General features: G+C 52.3%; 1 protein-coding gene across 2 annotated transcripts in view; it reads right to left on the minus strand.

Moving 5' to 3' along the window:
* ARHGAP39 (Rho GTPase activating protein 39) overlaps window positions 1–26,952 on the minus strand; it is a 110,687-nt gene that overhangs the window by 24,567 nt on the left and 59,168 nt on the right. For both annotated transcript variants that reach the window (XM_048938966.1, XM_048938965.1), the window contains exons 2-5: window positions 24,346–24,780; window positions 17,683–17,763; window positions 7,278–8,640; window positions 2,147–2,708 (exon numbers count right to left, since the gene is read on the minus strand). In XM_048938966.1, coding sequence (XP_048794923.1) covers window positions 2,147–2,708; window positions 7,278–8,640; window positions 17,683–17,763; window positions 24,346–24,780 — 2,441 coding nt within the window. The remainder of the gene's footprint in view (window positions 1–2,146; window positions 2,709–7,277; window positions 8,641–17,682; window positions 17,764–24,345; window positions 24,781–26,952) is intronic.

The following is a 26,952-nucleotide window of genomic DNA, read 5'->3' on the forward strand; positions in this document are numbered from 1 at the left end:
TTTGGGTTGGTGGATGGTGGTGGTGGTGGTGGTTTTTGGGTTGTTGGTGGTGAGTTTTGGGTTGTTGTTGGTGGTTTTTGGGTTGTTGGTGGTGGGTTTTGGGTTCTTGTTGGTAGTGGTGGTGGTGTTTTTTGGGTTGGTAGGGGTGGTGCTGGTTTTTGGATTGTTGTTGATGGTGGTGGTGGTGGTTTTTGGGTTCGTGGTGATGGTCATGGTGGGTTTTGGGTTGGTGGGGGTTTTTGGGTTGTTGGTGGTGGTGGTGGCTTTTGGATTGTTGTTGATGGTGGTGTTGGTCTTTGGGTTGGTGGTGGTGGTTTTTGGGTTCTTGGTGGTGGTGGTGGGTTTTCACAGAATCACACAATGGCCAAGGTTGGAAGGGACCTCAAGGATCATGAATCTCCAACCCCCCTGCCACATGCAGGGCCACCAACCTCCACGTTTAATGCTAAACCAGGCTGCCCAGGGCCCCATCCAACCTGGCCTTGAACACCTCCAAGGACTTTGCTGTTGGTGGTGGGTTTTGGGTTGTTAATGGTGGTGGTGGTGGTGGTTTTTGGGTTGTTGCTGGTGGCTTGTGGGTTGTCATCGAAGGTGGTGGTAATGGTGGTGGTGTTGGTTTTGGGTTGTTGGTGGTGGTGTTGGTTTTGGGGTTGGCGGTGGTGGGGTTTGGATCAGCGGTGGTGGTGATTTTTGGGTTGTTGTTGGTGATTTTTGGGTTGTTGCTGTTGGTGGTGGGTTTTGGGTTGGTGGCGGTGCTGGTTTTTGTATTGTTGGTGGTGTTGGTGGTTTTTGCTTTGATTGTGGTGGTGGTTTTTGGGTCAGTGGTGGTGGCGGTGGTTTTTGGATTGGTGGTGTTGATGGTGGTGGTGGTGATTTTTGGGTTTTTGGTGGTGGTGGCGCTGATTTTTGGGTTGTTGGTGGTGGTTTTTGGATCAGTGGTGGTGGTGTTGGTGGAGTAGCTGGTGGTGGTGATGGTTTTTGGTTTGGTGGTGGTTTTTGGGTGGGTGATGGTGGTGGTTTTTTGGGTTGTTGGTGGTGGTGTTTTTAGGGCCAGTGGTGATGGTGGCTTTTGGATCAGTTTTTTGTGGTGGTGGTGGTGATTTTTGGGTTGGTGGTGGTGGTTTTTGGGTTGCTGCTGGTGATTTTTGGGTCGGTGGTGGTGGTGCTTCTGTTGGTAGCGGTGGTTTTTGGGTTGTTGTTGGTGGTGATGGTTTTTGAGTCGGAGGCGGTGGTGGTAGCCGTGATGGACAGTGGCATGGGGACAAAATGAGATGATGGCACCTCTGCTGCGGGGAACTGGGGGTCTGTGGGGTCCCGTGGTTTTGGGGGGATGTTGTCCCCAGTTGGGCATGGCCACCAGGTCACCACGGCACGTCTCACGGCCACCGGGTCACTGTGGTGTGAGGCTTCAAGGCCTCTAGGGGCACAAGGCCACCAGGGGACCACGCCATTACGTCTCCAACCACCACGGCCCTGGGGCACAAGGTCACCAAGGAACCAGGCTGAAAAAGGACCGGGTCACCGGGGCACAAAGCCACCAGAGGACCAGGCCAGCAGGGCACAAAGCCACCAGGGGACCTGGCCACCAGGTCACCAGGGGACCAGGCCACCAGAGCACAACGCCATCAGCAAACCAGGCCGCCAGGCTACCAGACCACAAGGCCACCAGGAGAACAGGCCACCAGGGCACAAAGCCACCATGGATCTCCTGGGGATCTTCAGCCCTGCTCGGCCACGGGGCAGAGTGTCCCTGGGTGCCCCTGTCAGAGCGGGGACGTTGGACCAGACAGACCCTGAGACGCCACGAACCTCCATCCCTCTAAGATGCTGCGACCCCACTGGGCACCACCCACGAGAAGAGGCAACGGACTTGGTGGACCTCCAAGATGTGGTCATCCCAGAGCCCAGTTTACAGAGCAGGGACGCAAAATTGGACCGTGAGGTCACCCAAAATTGAGCTGGCCCCATAAGTGGAGGCGTCCACGTTCATCTCATGCTGTGTGATGGGGTTGGTGCCACCTCACAGCCTCCGGGCACACTGTGCCACGTTTCACCAAGGACACAACGTGCGCGAAGGGCCAAAAAAACCCCAAACCGGGTCGCGACAGCAGCAGGTGAACCCCCAAAGCATTGGGATCCCTCTTACCTTTGGTGTCATTCACCGGATCCATGTGCCTGTAAATATATCCTTCGAGATAGGAATGGAATTTGGGAGTGGGTGGGAAAAAGGCCAAACAAATGGCCATGAGCTCCCAGCCGCGCGCCAGGCTCTCGTATCGGAAGTTCTCGGTGGTCTGCCTGCACAGCTGGATGTAGAGCTCATCCCTCAGGCCCTGCATGCTCCACCCTTTGGTGGCGATCTCCAAGGCCACGTTGAGTTGGTCCGTCTTGGCTCGCCGGTCGCCCATGTACATCTGGATGAGCTTGAAGATCTCACACGCCTCCTTCTTGACGTTGCGGTCGTTGGTCATGATCATGGGCTTCTTGATGGACTCGCTGCTCCACGCCAACATGTTGGCTATGGACACCTTCCGGCGGAAGAGCCCCTGCGTGTGCTTGTTGAAGTGCTTGGAGGCCCAGTTCTCAATGTCCGTCTCCGAGGAAGGTTTGCGGAGGTTGAAGGTGGGGAAGACGCAACTGGCGCTGGGCATCATGTTCCTGGTCTGCCGGCTGTTCTCAAACTGGGCGCAGGCACCGAGGTCCTCAGACTGAGGGTACAGGCAGGAGAGCGTGGTTAGGGATGAGAGGAGGAAGTAGGGGGGAAGGGGGCATAGGATGGAGGAGGTCATGAGGCAGAGGAGGTCATCGGACAGGGGAGATGGCAGGGGGGAGGAGATCATAGGGTGGACGAGGTCATAGGATGCAGGAGCTCATCAGACAGAGGAGATCATTGGGTGCAGGAGATCATTGGGTGCAGGAGATCATTGGGTGCAGGAGGTCATCAGACAGAGGAGATCATTGGGTGCAGGAGATCATTGGGTGCAGGAGGTCATTGGGTGCAGGAGGTCATTGGGTGCAGGAGGTCAAAGGGTGGAGGAGCTCATCAGACAGAGGAGATCATTGGGTGCAGGTGGTCATTGGGTGCAGGAGGTCATTGGGTGCAGGAGATCATAGGGTGGAGGAGGTCATTGGGTGCAGGAGGTCATCAGACAGAGGAGATCATTGGGTACAGGAGGTCATTGGGTGCAGGAGATCATAGGGTGGAGGATGTAATAGGGTGAAGGAGCTCATCAGACAGAAGAGATCATTGGGTGCAGGAGATGGAGTGCAGGAGGTCATCGGGTGCAGGAGGTCATTGGGTGCAGGAGATCATAGAGTGGAGGACGTAATAGGGTGAAGGAGCTCATCAGACAGAGGAGATCATTGGGTGGAGATCATTGGGTGCAGGAGATCATTGGGTGAAGGAGATCATTGGGTGCAGGAGGTCATAGGGTGCAGGAGGTCATAGAGTGGAGGATGTAATAGGGTGAAGGAGCTCATCAGACAGAGGAGATCATTGGGTGCAGGAGATCATTGAGTGCAGGAGGTCATAGGGTGGAGGAGCTCATCAGACAGAGGAGATCATTGGGTGGAGATCATTGGGTGCAGGAGGTCATAGGGTGGAGGAGATCATAGGGTGGAGGAGGTCAAAGGGTGGAAGAGCTCATCAGACAGAGGAGATCATTGGGTGCAGGAGATCATAGGATGGAGGAGGTCAAAGTGTGAAGAAGGTCATCGGACAGAGGAGATCATTGGGTGAAGGAGATCATTGGGTGCAGGAGATCATTGGGTGCAGGAGGTCATTGGGTGCAGGAGATCATGGGATGGAGAAGGTTATAGGGTGGAGGGGATCACAGGGTGGACAAGGTCATAGGATCAGGTCATAGGATAGAGGAGGTCATTGGACGAAGAATCTTACAGGGTGGAGGAAGTCATAGGCTGGAGGAAGTCATAAGGCGGAGGAGGACATCAGACAGAGGAGATCATTGGGTGCAGGAGATCATAGGGTGGAGGAGGTCATAGGGTGGAGAAGGTCATAGGGTGGAGGAGGTAGGAGGATGGAGATGGTTATAGGGTAAAGGAGGTCATAGGGTGGGGAGGTCATCGGATGGAAGAGCTCATTGGATGGAGGAGATCGTAGGATAGAGGAGGTCATAGGATTGAGGAGATTATAGGATGGAGAGGGTCATAGGATGGAGGAGGTCATAAGGCGGAGGAGGGCATCAGATGGAGGAGATCGCGGGGTGAAGGAGATCGTAGGGTGCAGGAGATCATAGGGTGAAGAAGGTCATAGGGTGGAGGAGGTAGGAGGATGGAGGGGGTCATAGGGTGGACAAGGTCATAAGATGGAGGAGGTCATTGGATGGAGGAGGTTGTAGGATAGAGGAGGTCATAGGATGGAGAAGTTTATAGGATAGAGAGGGCCATAGGGTGGACGAGGTCATAGGATGGAGGAGGTTATAGGATGGAGGAGCTCATCAGACAAAAGGGATCATTGGGTGCAGGAGATCAAAGGGTGGAGGAGGTCAAAGGGTGGAGGAGGTCATAGGGTGGAGGAGGTCATCGTTTGGAGGGGGTCATAGGATAGAGGAGGTCATAGGATGGAGAAAGTTATAGGATGGAGAGGGTCATAGGGTGGAGGAGGTCATAAGGCGGAGGAGGGCATCAGATGGAGGAGGTCACTGGATAGAGGAGGTCATTGGATGATGAAGCTTATAGGATGACAAATCTTATGGGGTGGGGGAAGTCATAGGGTGGAGGAGCTCATAGGATGGAAGAGGTCATTAGAGGAGCTCATAAAATGGAGGTGATAGTAAAATGAAGGTGGTCATAAAGTGGAGAAGGACATCGGGTGGAGAAGGTGATAAGATGGAAAAGGGCATAAAATGGAGAAGGTGACAGAATGGAGAAGGTCATAGGATGGGGAGAGTGAAAGGTTGGAGAAAGTCATAGGATGGAGAACGGCCCAAACATCAGGAACACCCCCAAACCATGGGGACATTCCCAAACACCACGGACACCCCCAAATGTTGGGGACAGCCCCAAATACCAGCGGTGTTCCCAAATGCTGGAAACGTTGGGGGAGACAGCCAACCACAAAGGATGTTTCCAAACAACCAGGGACACCCCCACACACCAAGGACACCCCTAAAATTTGGGGGCAACCCTAAATTCCAAGGGTGTTCCAAATGCTGGAGATGCTCCCAAGCACACAGGTTCTCCCCAACCATCAGGGACACCCCAAACACTTGGGGACATCCCCAACCAACAGGGACACCCCAAACTCTTGAGGACAGCCCCAAATACAAGGGGCACCCCAAACACTTGGGGACAGCCCCAAAATCTAGGGACACCCCAAACACTTGTGGACATCCCCAACCAACAGGGACACCCCTAAAACCCAAGGACAACCCCAAACCCAAGGTAAGTTCCCAAACACTCATGGTCACCCCAAACACTTGGGGACATCCCCAACCAACAGGGACATCCCAGGGACGTCCCAAACTCTTGAGGACAGCCCCAGACACCAGGGACACCCCAAATGTTGGGGACAGCCCCAAAATCCAGGGACACCCCAAACACTTGTGGACATCCCCAACCAACAGGGACATCCCAGGGACGTCCCAAACTTTTGAGGACAGCCCCAAACACCAGGGACACCCCAAACACTTGTGGACATCCCCAACCAACAGGGACAACTCCAAATCCCAAGGACTCCCCCAGACACCTGGAGACACCTCAAACACTTGTGGGCATCCCCAACCAACAGGGACACCCCTAAAACCCAAGGACAACCCCAAACCCAAGGTAAATTCCCACTCACGGTCACCCCAAACACTTGTGGACATCCCCAACCAACAGGGACATTCCACAGATGTCCCAAACTCTTGAGGACAACCCCAAACACCAGGGACACCCCAAATGTTGGGGACAGCCCCAAAATCCAGGGACACCCCAAACACTTGTGGACATCCCCAACCAACAGGGACACCCCTAAAACCTAAAGACACTCCCAGACACCAGGGACATTCCCAAACACTCACAGTCACCCGAAACACTTGTGGACATCCCCAACAAACAGGGACACCCCTAAAACCCAAGGACAACCCCAAACCCAAGGTAAATTCCCAAACACTCATGGTCACCCCAAACACTTGTGGACATCCCCAACCACCAGGGACATCCCAAACTCTTGAGGACAGCCCCAAAATCCAGGGACAACCCAAACACTTGTGGACATCCCCAACCAACAGGGACGTCCCAAACTCTTGAGGACAGCCCCAGACACCAGGGACACCCCAAATGCTGGGGACAGCCCCAAAATCCAGGGACACCCCAAACACTTGGGGACAGACCCAAAATCCAGGGACACCTCAAACACTTGTGGACATCCCCAACCACCAGGGACACCCCTAAAACCCAAGGACATCCCCAGACACCAGGGACATTCCCAAACACTCACGGTCACCCCAAACACTTGTGGACATCCCCAACAAACAGGGACAACCCCAAATCCCAAGGACTCCCCCAGACACCTGGAGACACCCCAAACACTTGTGGACATCCCCAACCAACAGGGACATCCCAAACTCTTGAGGACAGCCCCAAACACCAGGGTCACCCCAAATGTTGGGGACAGCCCCAAAATCCAGGGACACCCCAAACACTTGTGGACATCCCCAACCAACAGGGACAACCCCAAATCCCAAGGACTCCCCCAGACACCTGGAGACACCTCAAACACTTGTGGACATCCCCCATCACCAGGGACACCCCTAAAACCTAAAGACACCCCCAGACACCAGGGACATTCCCAAACACTCACGGTCACCCCAAACACTTGGGGACATCCCCAACCAACAGGGACATCCCAGGGACGTCCCAAACTCTTGAGGACAGCCCCAAATACCAGGGACACCCCAAATGTTGGGGACAGCCCCAAAATCCAGGGACACCCCAAACACTTGTGGACATCCCCAACCACCAGGGACAACCCCAAACCCCAAGGACTCCCCCAGATACCTGGAGACACCCCAAACACTTGTGGACATCCCCAACCAACAGGGACATCCCAAACTCTTGAGGACAGCCCCAAAATCCAGGGACACCCCAAATGTTGGGGACAGCCCCAAACACTTGTGGACATCCCCCACCACCAGGGACACCCCTAAAACCTAAAGACACCCCCAGACACCAGGGACATTCCCCAAAATGCTCCGGGTCACCCCAACCACTCAGGGCCACCCCTGAACCCCGAGGACAACCCCCAGACGCCCGGGCCGCTCCCCCCTGGTTACCTGCGACGGATGCAGGTAGGGCTCGGGGGACGCCAGGTTGGTCTGCACGGAGACGCTCTTCTCCAGCAGGATCTGAGGGAAACCCAACTTCTCAAAGGTGTTCCTCTTCCAGTGCTTGCTGTCCTGCTGCGCCAGCGCCTCGTCCTCGCTGAAGGCGCGCACCACGGGGCCCGGCATGGGCAGCGGCAGAGCCCCGTCGCTCTCGTAGCCCGATCCGTCCTTTTGGGAATCCCAACTGCTGCGCTGCTTCATGTGATAGTGGGCTTGCTGAGCCTCCCAGGCCAGGCGTGCTTGTGCCAGGAAGGGCTCAGCAAAGCCCCTCGCCGCTTCCCCCTCTGCTTCCACCGCTTTGCTCTCCGCGCGGTTGAGTTGGGCGCGCGCGGATCCACACCGCTCCTCCTCCGCCCCGTCCCGCTCCCCTTCCGCTGACGGAGTGCTGGGTTCGTGGTGGGGCAGCGAAGGCTTTCGGCTCTTCCTCTTCCTGTTGGAGGGCGAGTAGCCGGTGGAGGACATGGTGTCCTGCTGGCTGGACCACGACATGGAGTCGTCGGGGCAGAAGTCGGCCGCCTCCATGCTGCTGTAGTCGCCCGACTTGAGGTCGGCACGCTGCTCGCGGAGGAGGCACGGGCTGTGCTGCAGCGAGTAGGAGCCCCCGATGGGGTTGGGGGAGTATTTGTGGCGTGGCCCTGATTTCATCTTGGGGCTGGAGCCCGACTGCTCGACGTAGACCAGCTGGCGGACGTACTCCTTGCCCGCCGGGCTGTATTCCAGGCTCATGAAGCGATCGGGGCACTTCTGCTTGGTGAGCACCAGCTGCTGGTAGGGCGAGTTGGAGCCTTGCTTGGGTGACTGGAGGAAGGGGTGAGGCTTCCGGATGGGCGATTTCTGGGGGGAAGCGGCTTTGTAGCCCCCGCCGGCTTCGTACTGCATGTCCACGGGGGGCTCGTCGTAGATGGGCGCTTGGTACTCCATGGGGGGCTCCTCGTAGAGCGGCGGCTCGTAGGCGTAGCGCGGCGATGAGGGCTGCGATTCGCTCGATGCTTTGCGGTGGTGTTGGCTCTGCAGCGGGGAGCAGAAAGAATCGCCCCGACCCAGCAGAGGCGAGCAGCTCCCAGCCAGCTCAGCCCTCTTCAGGTAGGGCGAAGGTTTCCTCTCCGGAAAGAAGACGGAGTTGTCGGCGTCGGGGGCGAAGCTCTGCAGGTTGGGGGACTGCTGACCCCCCGAGGGGCGGCGGGAGCGAGCGGATGGGGCGGCGTCGGGGCCGAAGCCGTTGCCCTGGTGCAGCAGGAAGCTGGGCTCACGGTCCGTCACCTTGATCAGCATCCGCTCCTTGGTGCCGGCGTTCCAGCGCAGCGAGGACGTCCTGCGAGTAAAAGGGTGGGAGGGGGGTGAGAATGACCCCATAGGAGCCTTTGGGGGCGTGGGGATTAAAGGGGTCGGGGTGTCTTCCTGGAGATCTCCAAGCCCGCCAGTTGTGGGACAGTAGGAACACCCAACCGCGTCCAATTTGTGATTGTGGGTGAGCTCAGCTGTCCAATGGGGACAAGCAACGGGGTGGGTGTCCATCTGGGGACAGTTGGGTTGGATATTGGGGAAAATTTCTTCTCCAAAGGAGCAGTGATGCACCCCATGGGCTGCGCGGGATCGTGAAGAGGTCACCATCCCTGCAGGGGCTCAAGAACCATAGAGATGTGTCACGTGGGGACGTGGTCAGTAGGGAGGGCTGGGGTTGGGTTTGGGGATCTTGGAGGCCTTCTCCAACCCTATCGATTCTCCCACTCAGCCCAGGTTGAACCCCTCCTCTGCATCCCAGCATCTCCTCCTCCCTCTCCCCAAAACCTCACCTCCACCACTCGGCTGTTGACTCCTTTGTCCCCCCACCCCCAATTCCCATCCCTTCGGTCATCACCGACCCGACAATTCCCATCAAAACACCACACAAAGGGCCAGAGGAGGCACTAAACACGAAGATGCCTCCAAGAGGACCAACGCTGCCCAAACTCGACGACACGGAGCGCTTCGATGACCCCTGCGACTTCCACCTCCACCCAAAGCATCGGGGCGTCCTCAGGCAGCACCAAAGCGCAGCCCCGACGTTCTGCAGAAACCCGAATCCCACATCCCGAGTGCAGGAACCGTTTCCCCTTGAACCACAGTCGCAGCTACAAGGTGACCAACTGGGTGAATCCTGCAGCGTTTTTACGACCAGGACCTCTGCATCCCAAAGATCCTTCCAGTTCCTTGATCCCAATGCTCCTGCCAACTCCACGCTCTTCATCCCAATGAACCGGCTTCCAACATGCTGAGAAACCTTCAGGATTTGAGAAGAGGGGCAAGAAGAGCCTTTCGGAAGGGGCATCGGGGGAAAAGGGCTTCACACAACATCCACTGTGGGTCCGGCACCTTCTTGGGTTGCACCACCGTTGCCCCTGGGGTTGAAATCTCTACTAAAGGTGCAACTTGCAGCAGAGAAACCTGGAGGACAACGTTCGTGGGTGCTGTGCGGTGCCACCATGGCGAGGTGCCCAACACGTGCAGCTCTAAGGGCTCCATTGGCCGTGGGTTTCTTCTCCCCAAAAGTAGGAACCCCCATTTTTCCAACATGACTGCAGTTTCTCCAATGCGACCCCAACACTCGCAATGCAACCCCATTTTCCCCAGCACAACCCTGCTCCTTCCACTTCAACCACAATTTCTCTAACAGAACGCCGTTTTTTTCACCATAACCCCCATTTCTCCAAATAAAGCCCCAATTTCTTCAACACAACCCGTTTTCTTCCACTGTGACCCCAATTTATCTCACGCAACCCCAACGCTCCCAGCAAAACCCCAGTTTCTCTAAATCAGCCCCCATTTTTCCAACACAACACCGTTTTTCCCAATGCAATCTCAGTTTCTCCAACACAACTCCAATCTCTTCAGTGCGACTCCAATTTCTCCAAGTGACCCCAGTTTTTCCAATACAACCCCAGCTTTTCCAATGCAACCCCAATTTCTCTAAGAAAACCCCATCTTTCCAAAGCAACCCCAATTTGTCCAAGAAAGCCCCAATTTTTTCCATTGCAACCCCAACTGCTCTAAGAGAGCCTCAATTTTTCCAATGCAACCCCAACTGCTCCAAGAAATCCCCCATTTTTTCCACTGTAACCCCAATTTCTTTAAGAAAGCCCCCATTTTCCCCAATGCAACCCCAATTTCTCTAAGAAAGCCCCCATTTTTCCAATGCAACCCCAAATTCTCTAAGAAAGCCCCATTTTTCCAATGCAACCCCAATTTCACCAAGAAAGCCCCAGTTTTTACATTGCAACCCCAATTTCTTTAAGAAAGCCCCATTTTTCCAATGCAACCCCAATTTCTCTAAGAAAACCCCAATTTTTTCCAAAGCAACCCCAATTTCTCCAAGAGAGCCCCCATTTTTACATTGCAACCCCAACTGCTCCAAGAAAGCCCCAATTTTTCCCAATGCAACCCCAATCTCTCTAACAAAACCCCATTTTTCCATTGCAACCCCAATTTCTCTAAGAGATCCCCCATTTTTCTCCAATGCAACCCCAATTTCTCCAAGAAATCCCCCATTTTTCCAAAGCAACCCCAAATTCTCTAAGAAAGCCCCCATTTTTCCAATGCAACCCCAATTTCTCCAAGAAAGCCCCAGTTTTTGCCAATGCAACCCCAATTTCTCTAACAAAACCCCATTTTTCCATTGCAACCCCAATTTCTCCAAGAAAGCCCCAGTTTTTGCCAATGCAACCCCAATTTCTCTAACAAAACCCCATTTTTCCATTGCAACCCCAATTTCTCCAAGAAATCCCCATTTTTCCAATGCAACCCCAAATTCTCTAAGAAAGCCCCCATTTTTCCCAATGCAACCCCAATCTCTCTAACAAACCCTCATTTTTCCAATGCAACCCCAATTTCTCCAAGAAAGCCCCAATTTTTCCAAACCATCCCCAATTTCTTTAAGAAAGCCCCCATTTTTCCAATGCAACCCCAATTTCTCCAAGAAAGCCCCAGTTTTTGCCAATGCAACCCCAATTTCTCTCCAAGAAAGCCCCCATTTTTCCCAATGCAACCCCAACTTCTCCAAGAAAGCCCCCATTTTTACCAATGCAACCCCAGTTTCTCCAAGAAATCCCCAATTTTTCCAAACCATCCCCAATTTCTCTAAGAAAACCCCATTTTTCCAATGCAACCCCAATTTGTCCAAGAAAACCCCAATTTTTTCCATTGCAACCCCAATATCTCTAAGAAAGCCCCCATTTTTCCAATGCAGCTCCAATTTCTCTAACAAAACCCCATTATTTCCAATGCAACCCCAATATCTCTAAGAAAGCCCCATTTTTCCATTGCAACCCCAACTTCTCCAAGAAAGCCCCCATTTTTCCAATGCAACCCCAATTTCTCCAAGAAAGCCCCCATTTTTCCCAATGCAACCCCAATCTCTCTAACAAACCCTCATTTTTCCAACGCAACCCCAATTTCTCCAGCGAGGCCCCAACTTCTCCAACACAACACCCATTTTTCCAACACGAGTCCCATTTCTCCTATTCAATCCCAACTCTTCCAATGTGCCCCCAACTTTTCCACGTCCCCGACTCTTCCAACCTGACCCCAGTTCCTTCAACACGACCCCAACCGCTCCAACACCTCCCCCGCTTTTCCCACCTCCCTCCCCACTGAACCCCCATCCCCCCCCCAGCGCTGCCCCCACCGCATGGCTCTGCCCCACGCTCTTCCTCACCTTCCCCCCCTTATGGCTTCTCCCATCCCTTTAGGATTCCCATCCCATGCCAAACCACCCTGAACCACACCACCCAGAGAGCGGGACGTCGGATGCCCATCCCTGTGCCACCACCACGCCAAGCATCCCAGGAACCCACCGGATTGTTCCAAGGTCCTGGCACCAGAAAAGTCACCGGACAACTGCGTGCTTTGCTAATTGATATCGAAATCCATCCGTGGGGAGATGGGCTCAAAGACCCATTTTAAGGCTTTGCTGCACTTTGGTTGCGATTCTGCCGTTCTCAAGGATGTGTTAATGCAGGATTATAGATATCCCAGAGCTGTAGGCTTTGGTTCAGGGGTCCCCTGGTGCTCCTCTACACTCAACACCGTTGCTCTCCACCTGAAATTTCGCCGATGATGTGACCAAAGGACGCACAGAGGGACAGAATTCACCCCGTCAAAACCAAAACAGGACGATGTCAGCTGTGGGTGAAGCCCAAATCACTTTTCCTGAGCACACTTTCAGTGTCAGAGCTGCAAAGATCCACGAAACACCAGGTTTCTACACCAGGTATTTTTGCTGGTTGGCTTCTCGTCTCCTCAAAAAGCCGCTCCCTCCAATTAGCAGCAGCAGCAAACGAAGCAGAGAAGAAGACAAAAGGGGGACAAGCAAGAGGGGAGGGAGATAATAAGCCTTCCTGCTTTTGATGAAAATCTTCTGTTGTTCAGGTGAATCTGAACGTTCAATTGAGTGGAGCGTTGGGTGAAGGTTGGCTCCGCAGCCCAACCCAGCATTGAGGACAAGAAATCCGTCAGGAAACGGATTCTGTGGTCTCCAGGGAATGAGAAAACGCTGTGATGAGCTCACAGGGCTCCCTGAGGCCGCAGTCCCCACCAGATGGGTGACGAATCCCATCGCCGTCTGCAACCCAAATGCTACCAAAGGAAGAGAGGATTTATTTTCCATGGTTCCACGGTTTCTTCTGTCGTTTTGTGTTTCCTTTTTTATGAGAGGGAGGAGAGAAGAAGCACGCTGCGAGACCGGCACTGACATTTCCTCCAACGGCAGAGCAGCAGGAGGTCGGCTTAATCTTGGTGAGCATAGCAACGAGTTCCTGCAATGGTGATTTTCAGCTCCTGGCCATTTCCTGAGGACTGCAGGAAGGCTGAGCCCTGGATCCCACAAGCCTGGGTGCTGCGTTGTGGGGTGAGCTTGGATCGCATGCCATCACGTCCAGCCAGGAGCTGCGTGAGGCTGGAGCTTCTGGTGGTGACCACAGAGAGGAGCTTTTGGCCACGGAGCCAACTTAGACCCACCTTGCCCCAGCTTGGGTACCGTGGCTCGGTGCTACCTGTGGCCACCACATCTTGACACCTATGGCCACCAGATCCTGCCACTCATGGCCATCAAATTCTGTGATTAATGGCCAACAGGTCCCAAGAACCAAAGCCACCAGATCCTGTCACCCACGGTGACCAGATTCTGCCATTCATGGACAGCAGATCCTGGCATCAGCAGCCACCAGATTCTGCCACCCATGGCCACCAGATCCTGCCACCCATGGCTACCAGATTCTGCCACCGGTAGCCACCAGATCCTGCCACTGATGGCCATCAAATTCTGTGATTAATGGCCAACAGGTCCCAAGAACCAAAGCCACCAGATCCTGCCACCCATGGCCACCAGATCCTGCCACCTGTGACCACCAGATTCTGCCACTGGTAGCCACCACCACATCCTGCCACTCATAGCCATCAAATTCTGTGATTCAAAGCCACCAGATCCTGCCACCCATGGTGACCAGATTCTGCCATTCATGGACAGCAGATCCTGACATCAGCAGCCACCAGATCCTGCCACCCATGGCCACCAGATCCTGCCATTCATGGACAGCAGATCCTGGCATCAGCAGCCACCAGATCCTGCCACCCATGGCCACCAGATTCTGCCACTGGTAGCCACCACCACATCCTGCCACTCATGGCCATCAAATTCTGTGATTCAAGGCCAACAGGTCCCAAGAACCAAAGCCACCAGATCCTGCCACCCATGGCCACCAGATCCTGCCACCCGTGACCACCAGATTCTGCCATCTATGGCTACCAGATTCTGCCACCACCAGCCACAAGATCCTATCACTCATGGCCACCAGATTCTGGCATTCACGGCCACCAGATCCTGCCACCAGCAGCCACCAGATCCTGCCACCCATGGCCACCAGATTCTGCCACTGGTAGCCACCACCACATCCTGCCACTCATAGCCATCAAATTCTGTGATTCAAGGCCACCAGATCCTGCCACCCGTGACCACCAGATTCTGCCATCTATGGCTACCAGATTCTGCCACCACCAGCCACAAGATCCTATCACTCATGGCCACCAGATCCTGCCATCCATGGCCACCAGATTCTGGAGGGCAGCAGAGATGAGATTGGAGTCCTCGTCGTGGTGTCCTGGTCCCTCACCTCAGCCCCATGGTGCTACAAGGGTCCCAGAGCTGCTCCTTCGTGAGCACTGGTAGAAATGAAACCCATTCCTCATGTCCACATGAAGGCACTGCGGCTTCCACACACATTTTGTTGACAGTCAGCTCAGAGGTGACTCCTGTGGAGCAGATGTCAGGGACCAAGAGAAAGCCTCTACATGGACTTCTACAAAGGGCCCTACTAAGATCTCGACAGGATCCACTGCAATGATCTCTACGCAGAATTAACTATAGGGACCTCTACAAAGACCTCTATAGGACATCTATAAGGCCCTCTACAGAGACCTCTATAGGACACCTATAAGGACCTCTATAGGGACATCTATAAGGCCCTCTACAAAGACCTTTATAGGGACCTCTATAAAGACCTCTACAAAGACCTCTACAAAGACCTCTATAGGACATCTATAAGGCCCTCTACAGAGACCTCTATAGGACACCTATAAGGACCTCTATAGGGACATCTATAAGGCCCTCTACAAAGACCTTTATAGGGACCTCTATAAAGACCTCTACAAAGACCTCTACAAAGACCTCTATAGGGACATCTATAAGGCCCTCTACAAAGACCTTTATAGGGACCTCTATAAAGACCTCTACAAAGACCTCTACAAAGACCTCTATAGGGACCTTATAAGGCCCTCTACAAAGACCTCTATAGGGACCTCTATAAGGACCTCTACAAAGACCTCTATAGGACACCTACAAGGACCTCTACAAAGACCTCTATAGGTACATCTATAAGGATCTCTACAGAGACCTCTATAGGACACCTATAAGGACCTCTACAAAGACCTCTATAGGAACCTCTACAAAGACCTCTATAGGGACCTCTATAAAGACCTCTACAAAGACCTCTATAGGGACCTTATAAGGACCTCTACAAAGACCTCTGTAGGAACCTCTACAAAGACCTCTATAGGGACATCTATAAGACCCTCTACAGAGACCTCTATAGGGACATCTATAAGGACCTCTACAAAGACCTCTATAGGGACATCTATAAGGATCTCTACAGAGACCTCTATAGGGACCTTATAAGGACCTCTACAAAGACCTCTATGGGACATCTATAAGGACCTCTACAAAGACCTCTATAGGGACATCTATAAGGATCTCTACAGAGACCTCTATAGGACACCTATAAGGACCTCTACAAAGACCTCTATAGGACACCTATAAGGACCTCTACAAAGACTTCTATAGGACACCTATAAGGACCTCTATAGGGACATCTATAAGGCCCTCTACAAAGACCTCTATAGGGACCTCATAAGGACCTCTACAAAGACCTCTATAGGAACTTCTAAAGGGATCTCCACAAGGGCTTCTCCAAACACCTTTATAAGGACCACAAGGACTTCTCCAAAGACCTTTATAGACTTCTACAGGTCTCCAAAGACCTCTACAGAGACCTCTATAGGGACTTCTATAAAGACCTCTATAGGGACCTCTACAAAGACCTCTGTAAGGACCTCTACAGGGACCTCTATGAGGATCTCTACAAAGACCTCTATAGGGACCTCTGAAGGGATCTCCACAAGGATTTCTTCAAACACCTTTATAAGGACCACAAGGACTTCTCCAAACACCTTTATAGACCTCTACAGGTCTCCAAAGACCTCTACAGAGACTTCTGTAGGGACCTCTATAGGGACCTCTGAAGGGATCTCCACAAGGACTTCTCCAAACACCTTTATAGATCTCTACAGGTCTCCAAAGACCTCTACAGAGACCTCTATAGGGACCTCTATGAAGACCTCTATATGGACCTCTGAAGGGATCTCCACAAGGGCTTCTCCAAACACCTTTATAGACCTCTATGGGTCTCCAAAGACCTCTACAGAGACCTCCATAGGGACCTCTATAGGGACCTCTGAAGGGATCTCCACAAGGGCTTCTCCAAACACCTTTATAAGGACCACAAGGACTTCTCCAAAGACCTTTATAGACCTCCATAGGTCTCCAAAGACCTCTACAGAGACCTCTATAGGGACCTCTATGAAGACCTCTATAGGGACCTCTACAAAGACCTCTGTAAGGACCTCTACAGGGACCTCTATGAGGATCTCTACAAAGACCTCTATAGGGACCTCTGAAGAGATCTCCACAAGGATTTCTTCAAACACCTTTATAGACCTCTATGGGTCTCCAAAGACCTCTACAGAGACCTCTATAGGGACCTCTGTGAAGACCTCTATAGGGACCTCTGAAGGGATCTCCACAAGGATTTCTTCAAACACCTTTATAAGGACCACAAGGACTTCTCCAAACACCTTTATAGACCTCTACAGGTCTCCAAAGACCTCTACAGAGACCTCTATAGGGACCTCTATAGGGACCTCTGAAGGGATCTCCACAAGGACTTCTCCAAACACCTTTATAGACCTCTATGGGTCTCCAAAGACCTCTACAGAGACCTCTATAGGGACCTCTATAGGGACCTCTGAAGGGATCTCCACAAGGACTTCTCCAAACACCTTTATAGACCTCTATGGGTCTCCAAAGACCTCTACAGAGACCTCCATAGGGACCTCTATAGGGACCTCTGAAGGGATCTCCACAAGGGCTTCTCCAAACACCTTTATAAGGACCTCTACAGAGGCCTCTACAGGGCCCTCTAACCGTGCCCTCAGTGCCACATCTCCACAGCTCACTGAACACCTCCAGGGACAGTGACGCCATCACTTCCAATGATGGCACTCCTCCCCCCCCCCCCCTCCCCTTCTGGAGAAGAAACGAAGAGCAAATATTGGGAAGCCATTTTATGAAATTCCGCAGCAGCCGAGCCGAGCTGCTTGGATGTCGGCACCGCATCACCAAGCAGCTCCAACAGCCCCAAAAATGTACCCACAGCAACCACGGCAACTGCATTTCCCCTACGACCTCAAAATGCTTCTGTTTTGGGTGAAAACGAGCCCAAAAAGAGCAAATGGGACCCTGTGTTGTGGCCCCATCACTGGACAGCCTCCAGCTTGTGCTCTGTGGGGTCAAGATTAGGAGCCAGAATGAGAATGGAGGGCTCCTGCTCCGAAGAGTCAACAAAAAAAACCCTGAGGTGTATTTAAGGGTGCGTGCAAAGCTGAGCAAACTGCAGCAGGGGACGGGCAGGAGAATCCCCCCCAAAACTGCCCCACACCCACACAACCACACGTTGGACCTGAACCCAAAGCGGAGGGAGATGTCGGCTACCTGTAGTGGAGGAGTTGACCTTCGGTGTTGTAATCCCGATAGATGTCACATTCTTTCTCAAACACTCCAGAGGGCGACGAGCTGCAACACAGTAATGGGGAACAGAGGGTTACTGGGGGTCCTCATCCACCTCCCCTTCGCTCTGGGGTCAGCGGAGCCCATCCACAGAGAAGGGTGAGGGATCTGTGCTCAGGGCCGGGTCCCATTGCTGGCAGTGAGCATGGAGACCTTCATTGGCTGCTTGGTAGAGGATGGGACAAGATGGGATGGGATAAAATTGGATGGGATGGAATGGGATAGGATTGGGATGGGATGGGATGGGATGAGACAGGATAGGATGGGATGGGATGGGATGGGATGGGATGGGATGGGATGGGATGGGATGGGATAGGATAGGATAGGATAGGATAGGATAGGATAGGATAGGATAGGATAGGATAGGATAGGATAGGATAGGATAGGATAGGATAGGACTGGAATGTGACAGGATTAGGATAGGATAAGATGGGACAACATAGGATGGGATGGGATGGGATGGGATGGGATGGGATGGGATGGGATGGGATGGGATAGGATAGGATAGGATAGGATAGGATAGGACAGGATAGGATAGGATAGGATAGGATAGGATAGGATAGGATAGGATAGGACAGGACAGGACTGGACAGGACTGGAATGTGACAGGATTAGGATAGGATAAGATGGGACAACATAGGATGGGATGGGATGGGAAAAAATTGGACATAAAGAAATGGAATAGAACAGGATGGGATGGGATGGGATGGGATGGGATGGGATGGGATGGGATGGGATGGGATGGGATGGGATAGGATAGGATAGGATAGGATAGGATAGGATAGGATAGGATAGGACAGGACAGGACAGGACAGGACTGGAATGTGACAGGATTAGGATAGGATAAGATGGGACAACATAGGATGGGATGGGATGGGATGGGATGGGATGGGATGGGATGGGATGGGATGGGATGGGATAGGATAGGATAGGATAGGATAGGATAGGATAGGATAGGATAGGATAGGATAGGATAGGATAGGATAGGATAGGATAGGATAGGATAGGATAGGATAGGACAGGACTGGACAGGACTGGAATGTGACAGGATTAGGATAGGATAAGATGGGACAACATAGGATGGGATGGGAAAAAATTGGACATAAAGAAATGGAATAGAACAGAATGGGATGGGATGGGATTGGACTGGAATGGGGTAGGATAGGACAGGATAGGATGGAATAAGATAGGATGGGATGGCATGGGAAAAAATGGATAGAATGAAGTGGAATAGAATAGGATGGGATGGGACAAAATTGAATAGAATGCAATGGAATAGGATAGGATAGGATTGGATTAGATTAGGATTGGGATTAGAATTAGGATTAGGACTAGGACTAGGATTGGGATTAGGATTAGGATTAGAATTAGAATTAGAATTAGGATTGGGATGGGATGGGATGCAATGGGATAAGATAGGATGGGACAAATTTGAATAGAATGGAATGGGATGGGATGGGATAGGACTGGATTAGGATTAGGATTAGGATTAGGATTAGGATTAGGATTAGGATTAGGATTAGGATTAGGATTAGGATGGGATGGAATAGAATAGGATAGGACAGGATGGGATAAGATAGGATGGAATGGGAGAGGAGAGGAGAGGAGAGGAGAGGAGAGGAGAGGAGAGGAGAGGAGAGGAGAGGAGAGGAGAGGAGAGGAGAGGAGAGGAGAGGAGAGGAGAGGAGAGGAGAGGAGAGGAGAGGAGAGGAGAGAACTGGAATGGGATAGGGTAGGATAGGATAGAACTGGAATGGGATAGGATAGGACTGCAAAGGAATAGGAGAGAATAGAACATAACAGGATAGTACAGGGTAGATTTAATTCAATCAGAAGGGATCTACAAAGACCACTGAGTCCAACCATGTGACCGAGCCTTCCACACCTCTGGTCTCCACGTTCACACACCACTCTGCCATTGCTCTCCATTCTCCCTTATTCGTGAAGGAGGCTGGAGGGACCACAACATCTCCCAGCTCTGTGCTGCCCTTGGGCCCTTCCTGTGGGGGCCCTTTGTTGGGATTCTGCATCAACCCCACATTTCCCATCCCTTCTGTGCCTGATGGCTCACGGCCACTTGGTGTCCCTTTATTTTTGGCCAAAACCTGGTGTGCTCTTCAGCTTTCGGTTCTTCAGGCCAGCCACACACAGAAAAAAAGGGTCATGGTTATCCAGCAGCATTGGTCCCACTCCCTCTGGACACCCATAATGACTCCGTTGCTCCAATGGGCGAAGCCAATGCAGGTCATGCCATTAGACCTTTTTTTTTTTGGGGGGGGCATATTTTCATATGGAAAGGATTTCATATTTCACAGGAAAGGATTTTCTGCCTTACGGCCTCCGCTCCTCCAGGTGAGTTCGTCGATTGTGAAATCAAGGAACATCTCAAGTTGGAAGGGACCCACGAAGATCCGCGAATCCAACTCCTGAAGGGCAGGAAAATTTCAGCCCTTGGAAGGAAGAGGTGGGAAGTGAAGTGGAGAAAAGGGGAAAACCCTCAGAGCAAATCCAAACGTATCTTCGGGATGCCTGCAACATCAAATGGTCTTCTGGATACCTACAGTATCCCATCATCTTCTGGGCACCTGCAATATTCCATGGTGTTTTGGGTGCCTACAACATCCGATTGTCTTTGGGGTACCTATAATATCCATGGAGTTTTGGGCACCTACAACATCCTATGGTCTTTCTGGAGTCTACAAAATCTGATAGTCTTTGGGGTGCCTAAAAAATCCAGCTGCTTTTGGGGTACCTACAATATCCCGTGATCTTCTGGGTACCTTAAATATCTGATGGTCTTTTGGGTGCCTATGACATCCCACGGTCCTTTGGATGCCTACAACATCTGACTGCCTTTGGGTTACCTACAGATCCCACGGTCTTTTGGCTTCCTACAATATCCACTTGTTTTTGGAGTATCTGTAATATCCTATGGTCTTTTTGGTGTCTACAAAATCCAGCTGTCTTCAGGCTACCTATGATATCCCACGGTGGTTTGGGTGCCTACAGTTGCAGCAGTCAAGTCCTCCCATCAAAGCTCACGGACATCAAACGGTGAAGTTTTGTTTTGTTTGAGATAAATGGATGGGAGATAAATGGAGATGGAGATAAATGGAGGTGGAGGTGAATGGAGATGGAGATGAACAGAGATGGAGATGAATGGAGATAAATGGGAGAGGTTTTGTAGGGCCACATTTGGGTGCCGCAGTTGTTGTGTTTGAAGCACACAGATCAGCTCTGGTGTGAGCGGGAGGAGATCTCCGTGGATGGCAAAATCCACAAATGCTCTGAGTGTTCTGGAGAACCCAGAAAGAATGGCTCGAGTTGGAGGAATGTCTGAGTTACCAAATAAAACTCCAGAGCACAGGAACATCCCAAAATGGAGCCCTGAATAGGCATAAAAGAATGGGGGAAAATCAAATCTAAATGCTGCCTCTGGCTCAGATTCCTCCCCACATCCCTAATTTTTGCCCAGATGCAGTTGAAGGGATCACTGTTGGATGAGCGGGATCCGGTATGAGAGTAATTAAGCTGTGAAGTGATTAGAAAATCAAAGGACTTTGGAGCCACGAGAGCGGCCGAGTGACAGGAAAAGGCAGAAAAGACATTTTTTGGGTGGTTTTGTGCTGGAGGGGGGCTCTCAAGAAGCAGCACGGCTGGGGAAGGGGCACATCAGAAGGAACACAGCTGGAGGGAGGTGCACATCTGGAGGGGGGTGCACATCTGGAGGGGGGTGCACATCTGGAGGGGGGTGCACATCTGGAGGGGGTGCACATCTGGGAGAGGTGCACATTTGGAGGGAGGTGCACATCTGGGAGAGGTGCACATCTGGAGGGGGATGCACATCTGGAGGGAGGTGCACATCTGGAGGGGGATGCACATCTGGAGGGAGGTGCACATCTGGAGGGAGGTGCACATCTGGGAGAGGTGCACATCTGGAGGGAGGTGCACATCTGGAGGGAGGTGCACATCTGGAGGGGGATGCACATCTGGAGGGAGATGCACATCTGGGAGAGGTGCACCACCGACGGAACACACCTGGGGGGAGGAGCGCCTCTGAAGGAATGCACATCTGGGGAGCAGAGCCTGTGGCATCAGAAGGAACACATCTGGGGGGGGGGGGGGCTGCACATCTGGAGGTGCCTCTCATCCCTCCCCACCCGCAGCATTTGCAGGACGGAATCCCACGAGGGAAACGTCACCGGTTTAAAAACCCACGCGGCGGAGGCAGCTCCGCATGCAGCATCAACTCACAGGATAATAATAATAATAAAAAACCAAACAACACCACCACATCTCATCTTCCCTCTTTTTTTTCCTTCCTTTCTCCCCAAAACAGGAGGTTTCCTTCCTTTCTCCCCCTCCCCGAAACAGGAGGTGCCACCGTTCCCCCACCAGCTCTGCTCTTTATTAATAAACCCGGGGAAAGTGGTGCGACCGAAATAGCACAGCTCTGTGGCCAGGCCAGGAATAGAACTGAAATCCCTGCCCTAATCCTCCGTCCTGAGCACCATACGCTTAATTACAGCTCCTAATAAAGGGGAGAAGATGGTTTTCTTAGTGGTTATGTAAGCGGTGCTTCGGGTCTGACGCTCTCCGTACGCACTTCGTTGCGTTCAGCCAATATCTGCCAGATCCCCAGCGATTCAAGGAAAGAATGTGAAAAGAAGAAATGTGACGTGGACGGAGAACTCTGCCCCTCGTGTCACCTTCCCCCATTTTGGGATAGAAATGCCAGATCTGAGGATTCTTCCATAAAATATTTGAGGCGTGTAAATTTTGGGATAATTTCAGCTGCCCTCGTGCAAAGGCACCCATTGGTGGCCAAAGGCATCTCCCACAGCAAAGTGGTTGAGGTGATGAATTTCTTGCAGAAAGGTCACCAGAATCATAAGCAGTACCCCAAAAATTCCTGCTGGGAAGAGCTCTGTGTTTGATGAGCACCAAGATAAACTTGCTATTGAAGTCCCAAAGATCAGCTCCAAGCAGCAGCGGGGCAGGGTGAGCACATGACTGTGGTGCTGGGTCAAAACCAACAGAACCCCCCCTAGAACCCCAACACAATCATCTCTAGAACCTCAACATCCATCCATAACCCAACTCAACCACCCCTAGAACCCCAACATCCATCCACAACCCAACACAACCACCCCAAGAACCCCAACATCCATCCACAACCCAACACAACCACCCCAAGAACCCCAACATCCATCCACAATCCATATAATCACACTTAGAACCCCAATATCCACCCAAAATCCAACATAATCACACTTAGAACCCCAACACCCATCCAATAACCCAACACAACCATCACTTCAACACCAACATCTATCTATAATCCAACACAACCACTCCTACAACCCCAACATCCATCCACAACCCCACACAACTATCCCTAGAATCCCCAAATCAATCCACAACCTAACCTTAGAAACCCAGCACCCATCCATAACCCAACACAACACTCCTACAACCCCAACATCCATCTGTAATCCAACACAACCATCTCCAGAACCCCAACAACCATCCATAACCCAACACAACCACTCCTACAATCCCCAAATCCACCCATAACTCAACACAACCATCCCTAGAACCCACACACCCATCCATAACCCAACACAACCATCTCCAGAACCCCAACAACCACCCATAACCCACCACAACCACTCCTACAACCCCAACATCCACCCATAACTCAACACAACCATCCCTAGAACCCACACACCCATCCATAATCCAACACAACCATCTCCAGAACCCCAACAACCATCCATAACCCAACACAACCATCTCCAGAACCCCAACATCCACCCATAACCCAACACAACCACTCCTACAACCCTCACATCCACCCATAACTCAACACAACCATCCCTAGAACCCACACACCCATCCATAACCCAACACAACCATCTCCAGAACCCCAACAATCATCCATAACCCAACACAACCACTCCTACAACCCCAGCATCCACCCATAACCCAACACAACCACTCCTACAACCCCAACATCCACCCATAACTCAACACAACCATTCCTAGAACCCCAACAACCATCCATAACCCAACACAACCATCTCCAGAACCCCAACAACCACCCATAACCCAACACAACCATCTCCAGAACCCCAACATCCACCCATAACCCAACACAACCATCTCCAGAACCCCAACAACCATCCATAACCCAACACAACCATCTCCAGAACCCCAACATCCACCCATAACCCAACACAACCATCCCTAGAAACCACAAATCCATCCATAACCCAACACAACCACTCCTAGATCCTCAAAATCCCTCCATAATCCAACACAACCCCTAAAACCTCAACACCCACCCATAACCCAACACAACCATCCCCAGAACCCCAACACCAATCCATAACCCTAGAATCCCAACATCTATTTACCACCCAACACAAACACTCCTAGAACCCTGGAACCCATTCCTAGAAACCACCCCAAAACCCCAACATCCATCCATAGCAACCACCCCAAACCCCTCCACGCTGCAGAACTTTGCTTTCCTGCATCACAGGTCTCCAACACCCAACCTCACGTCGCACCACCCGCTCTCACCTTTCCGTTTCTTCCTTCACTGCAGCATACGGGGCCGATTGCCGGCTCGACCTCGTCGTCTCGCCCGCTTTCTCGTTGCCTTCCAACTCCTGCTCCAAGGAGGAGCTGGTGCTGCCCTCCCTGCTGACATTGCTGCTCCGGCCGGGGCTGTTTTCGGTGGACGCTCGAGGAGATTCCGTGTTCTGCTTCAAGGTCTGCAGTTTGGCCAAAGGGATGATGTCGCAGTTCTGCGGGCGGTGCCAGACCGTGCGCTGCGTGGTGGCATTGTAGTAGTAGAAGCGGGAGGTGTTGGGGTCAAAGAGCTCCCACCACTGGTTCTCATTGGTGCGCTTGATGCGCACACCGGCCGGCGGGTCCCACACGCACTCCCCCGTGATCAGGTTGGCGTACATGCGCTCCCGGGTCCGAGGTTCGATGATTTCCACCCATTCCAACCTGCAGGAGAACAGGGACGGAAGGAGGAAGGGGTCAGCGTGACCAAGGGAGCAGCGTTCTTGGGGCCGCCGCACCTCCGTGTCGCAGAACTGCAGAATCGTAGGCGAGGGATGGGACCTCACAGGAACCAGCTGGGGTTGAGCATCTCCAGAAGCATAGAATCATAGAATCACAGAATCACAAGGTTGGAAACGACCTACAAGATCATCCAGTCTCCTCATCACCATTGCCACCACAAGCACTAAACCACATCACACAGCATGTTGTCCAGATGCCTCTTGAGCATGGCAAGGGATGGCGACTCCACCACCCCCCTGGGCAGCCATTGCAGTGCCTGACCACTCTCTTAGAGAAACAGTTCTTCCTTATGTCCAACCTAAACCTCCTCTGGTACAATGCGCAGCCATTACCCCATGTCCTGCTCGTTGCCAGGGAGAAGAGGCCAAATCCCTCTTCACCACAGCTTCCCTTCAAGAGGTTGTGCAATGCAATAAGGTCTCCCCTGAGCCTCCTTTTCTCCACACTGAACATTCCCAGCTCCTTCAGCCTCTCCTCATCAGCCCTGTGCTCCAGACCCCTCACCATTTCATTGCCCTCCTTTGAACACGTTCCAGGCCCTCAATGTCTTTCTTGCAGTGAGGGGCCCAAAACTGAACACAGCACTCGAGGTGCGGCCTCACCAGTGCTGAGTACAGGGGATGATCACCTCCCTGCTCCTGCTGGCCACACCGTTTCTAATGCAGGCCAGGATGCTGTTGGCCCTCTTGTCCACCTGGGCACACTGTGGGCTCCTGTTCAGCCCAGCACCAACCAACACCCCCAGGTCCTTCTCTTCTTCACACTCATCCAGCCACTCATGCCCAAGCCTATAACGCTGCATGGGGTTGTTGTGCCCAAAGTGCAGGGAGATGGAGACTCCCCCAGTGCCCTGGCATCCTCACAGCATACTTGTTCAGATGGAACTTAATTGGGTTCCAGTATGTTCCATGGTACCTCTCTGGCACTTCCCACCTCCATAGTGCATCCCACCTCCAGCACACATCCCATCTCCGTAGGATATTCCATCTCCTGCACAAATCCCAGCTCTGGTCCACATCACATCTCAGACATCTCACCTCTGTAGGACATCCCACCTCTATGGGACATCCCATCTTCATAGGACATCCCACCTCTATGGGACATCCCATCTTCATAGGACATCCCACCTCCATGGGACATCCCATCTTCATAGGACATCCCACCTCTATGGGACATCCCACCTCAATGGGACATCCCATCTTCATAGGACATCCCACCTCTATGGGACATCCCACCTCTATGGGACATCCCATCTTCATAGGACATCTCACCTCTATGGGACATCCCATCTTCATAGGACATCCCACCTCTATGGGACATCCCATCTTCACAGGACATCCCACCTCTATGGGACATCCCATCTTCATAGGACATCCCACCTCCATGGGACATCCCATCTTCATAGGACATCCCACCTCTATGGGACATCCCATCTTCATAGGACATCCCACCTCTATGGGACATCCCATCTTCATAGCACATCCCACCTCTATGGGACATCCCATCTTCATAGGACATCCCACCTCTATGGGACATCCCACCTCAATGGGACATCCCACCTCTATGGGACATCCCATCTTCATAGGACATCCCACCTCTATGGGACATCCCATCTTCATAAGACATCCCACCTCTATGGGACATCCCATCTTCATAGGACATCCATCTCCACAGGACGTCCCATTTCCACAGGACATCCCACTTCCCTAAGAACATCCCACCTCCGTAGGCCATTCTATCTCTGTCCCATGTCACCCCAACACACCCCTTAGCTGCATCAGTGCCCAAAACAGAGCCACCCGCCACCCCAACCCTGCACCTCTACCAAATGAGGAGTTCTTTATGAGGGTTTTGGGGCTCTTTACTAAAAATGGAGCAAAACAACCCATGGCTTCAGACTCCTGCCCCCTCCTCCTGCCATCAGCTGAAGGCAGAAATTCAGAAGAGGATTTAATTAACAGCAATCTCGCCAGACAATGGGAGTTGCCCAGACATCTGCCTTACAGATGCCCAGAAGTGCCCAACTAAAACCAGAATTCAACTACACCCAGAAGTGCACAACTACAGCCAAAAGAGTCCAACTACACCCAGAAG

This window comes from Lagopus muta, chromosome 3, assembly GCF_023343835.1.
Source record: "Lagopus muta isolate bLagMut1 chromosome 3, bLagMut1 primary, whole genome shotgun sequence".
Taxonomy (NCBI): domain Eukaryota; kingdom Metazoa; phylum Chordata; class Aves; order Galliformes; family Phasianidae; genus Lagopus; species Lagopus muta.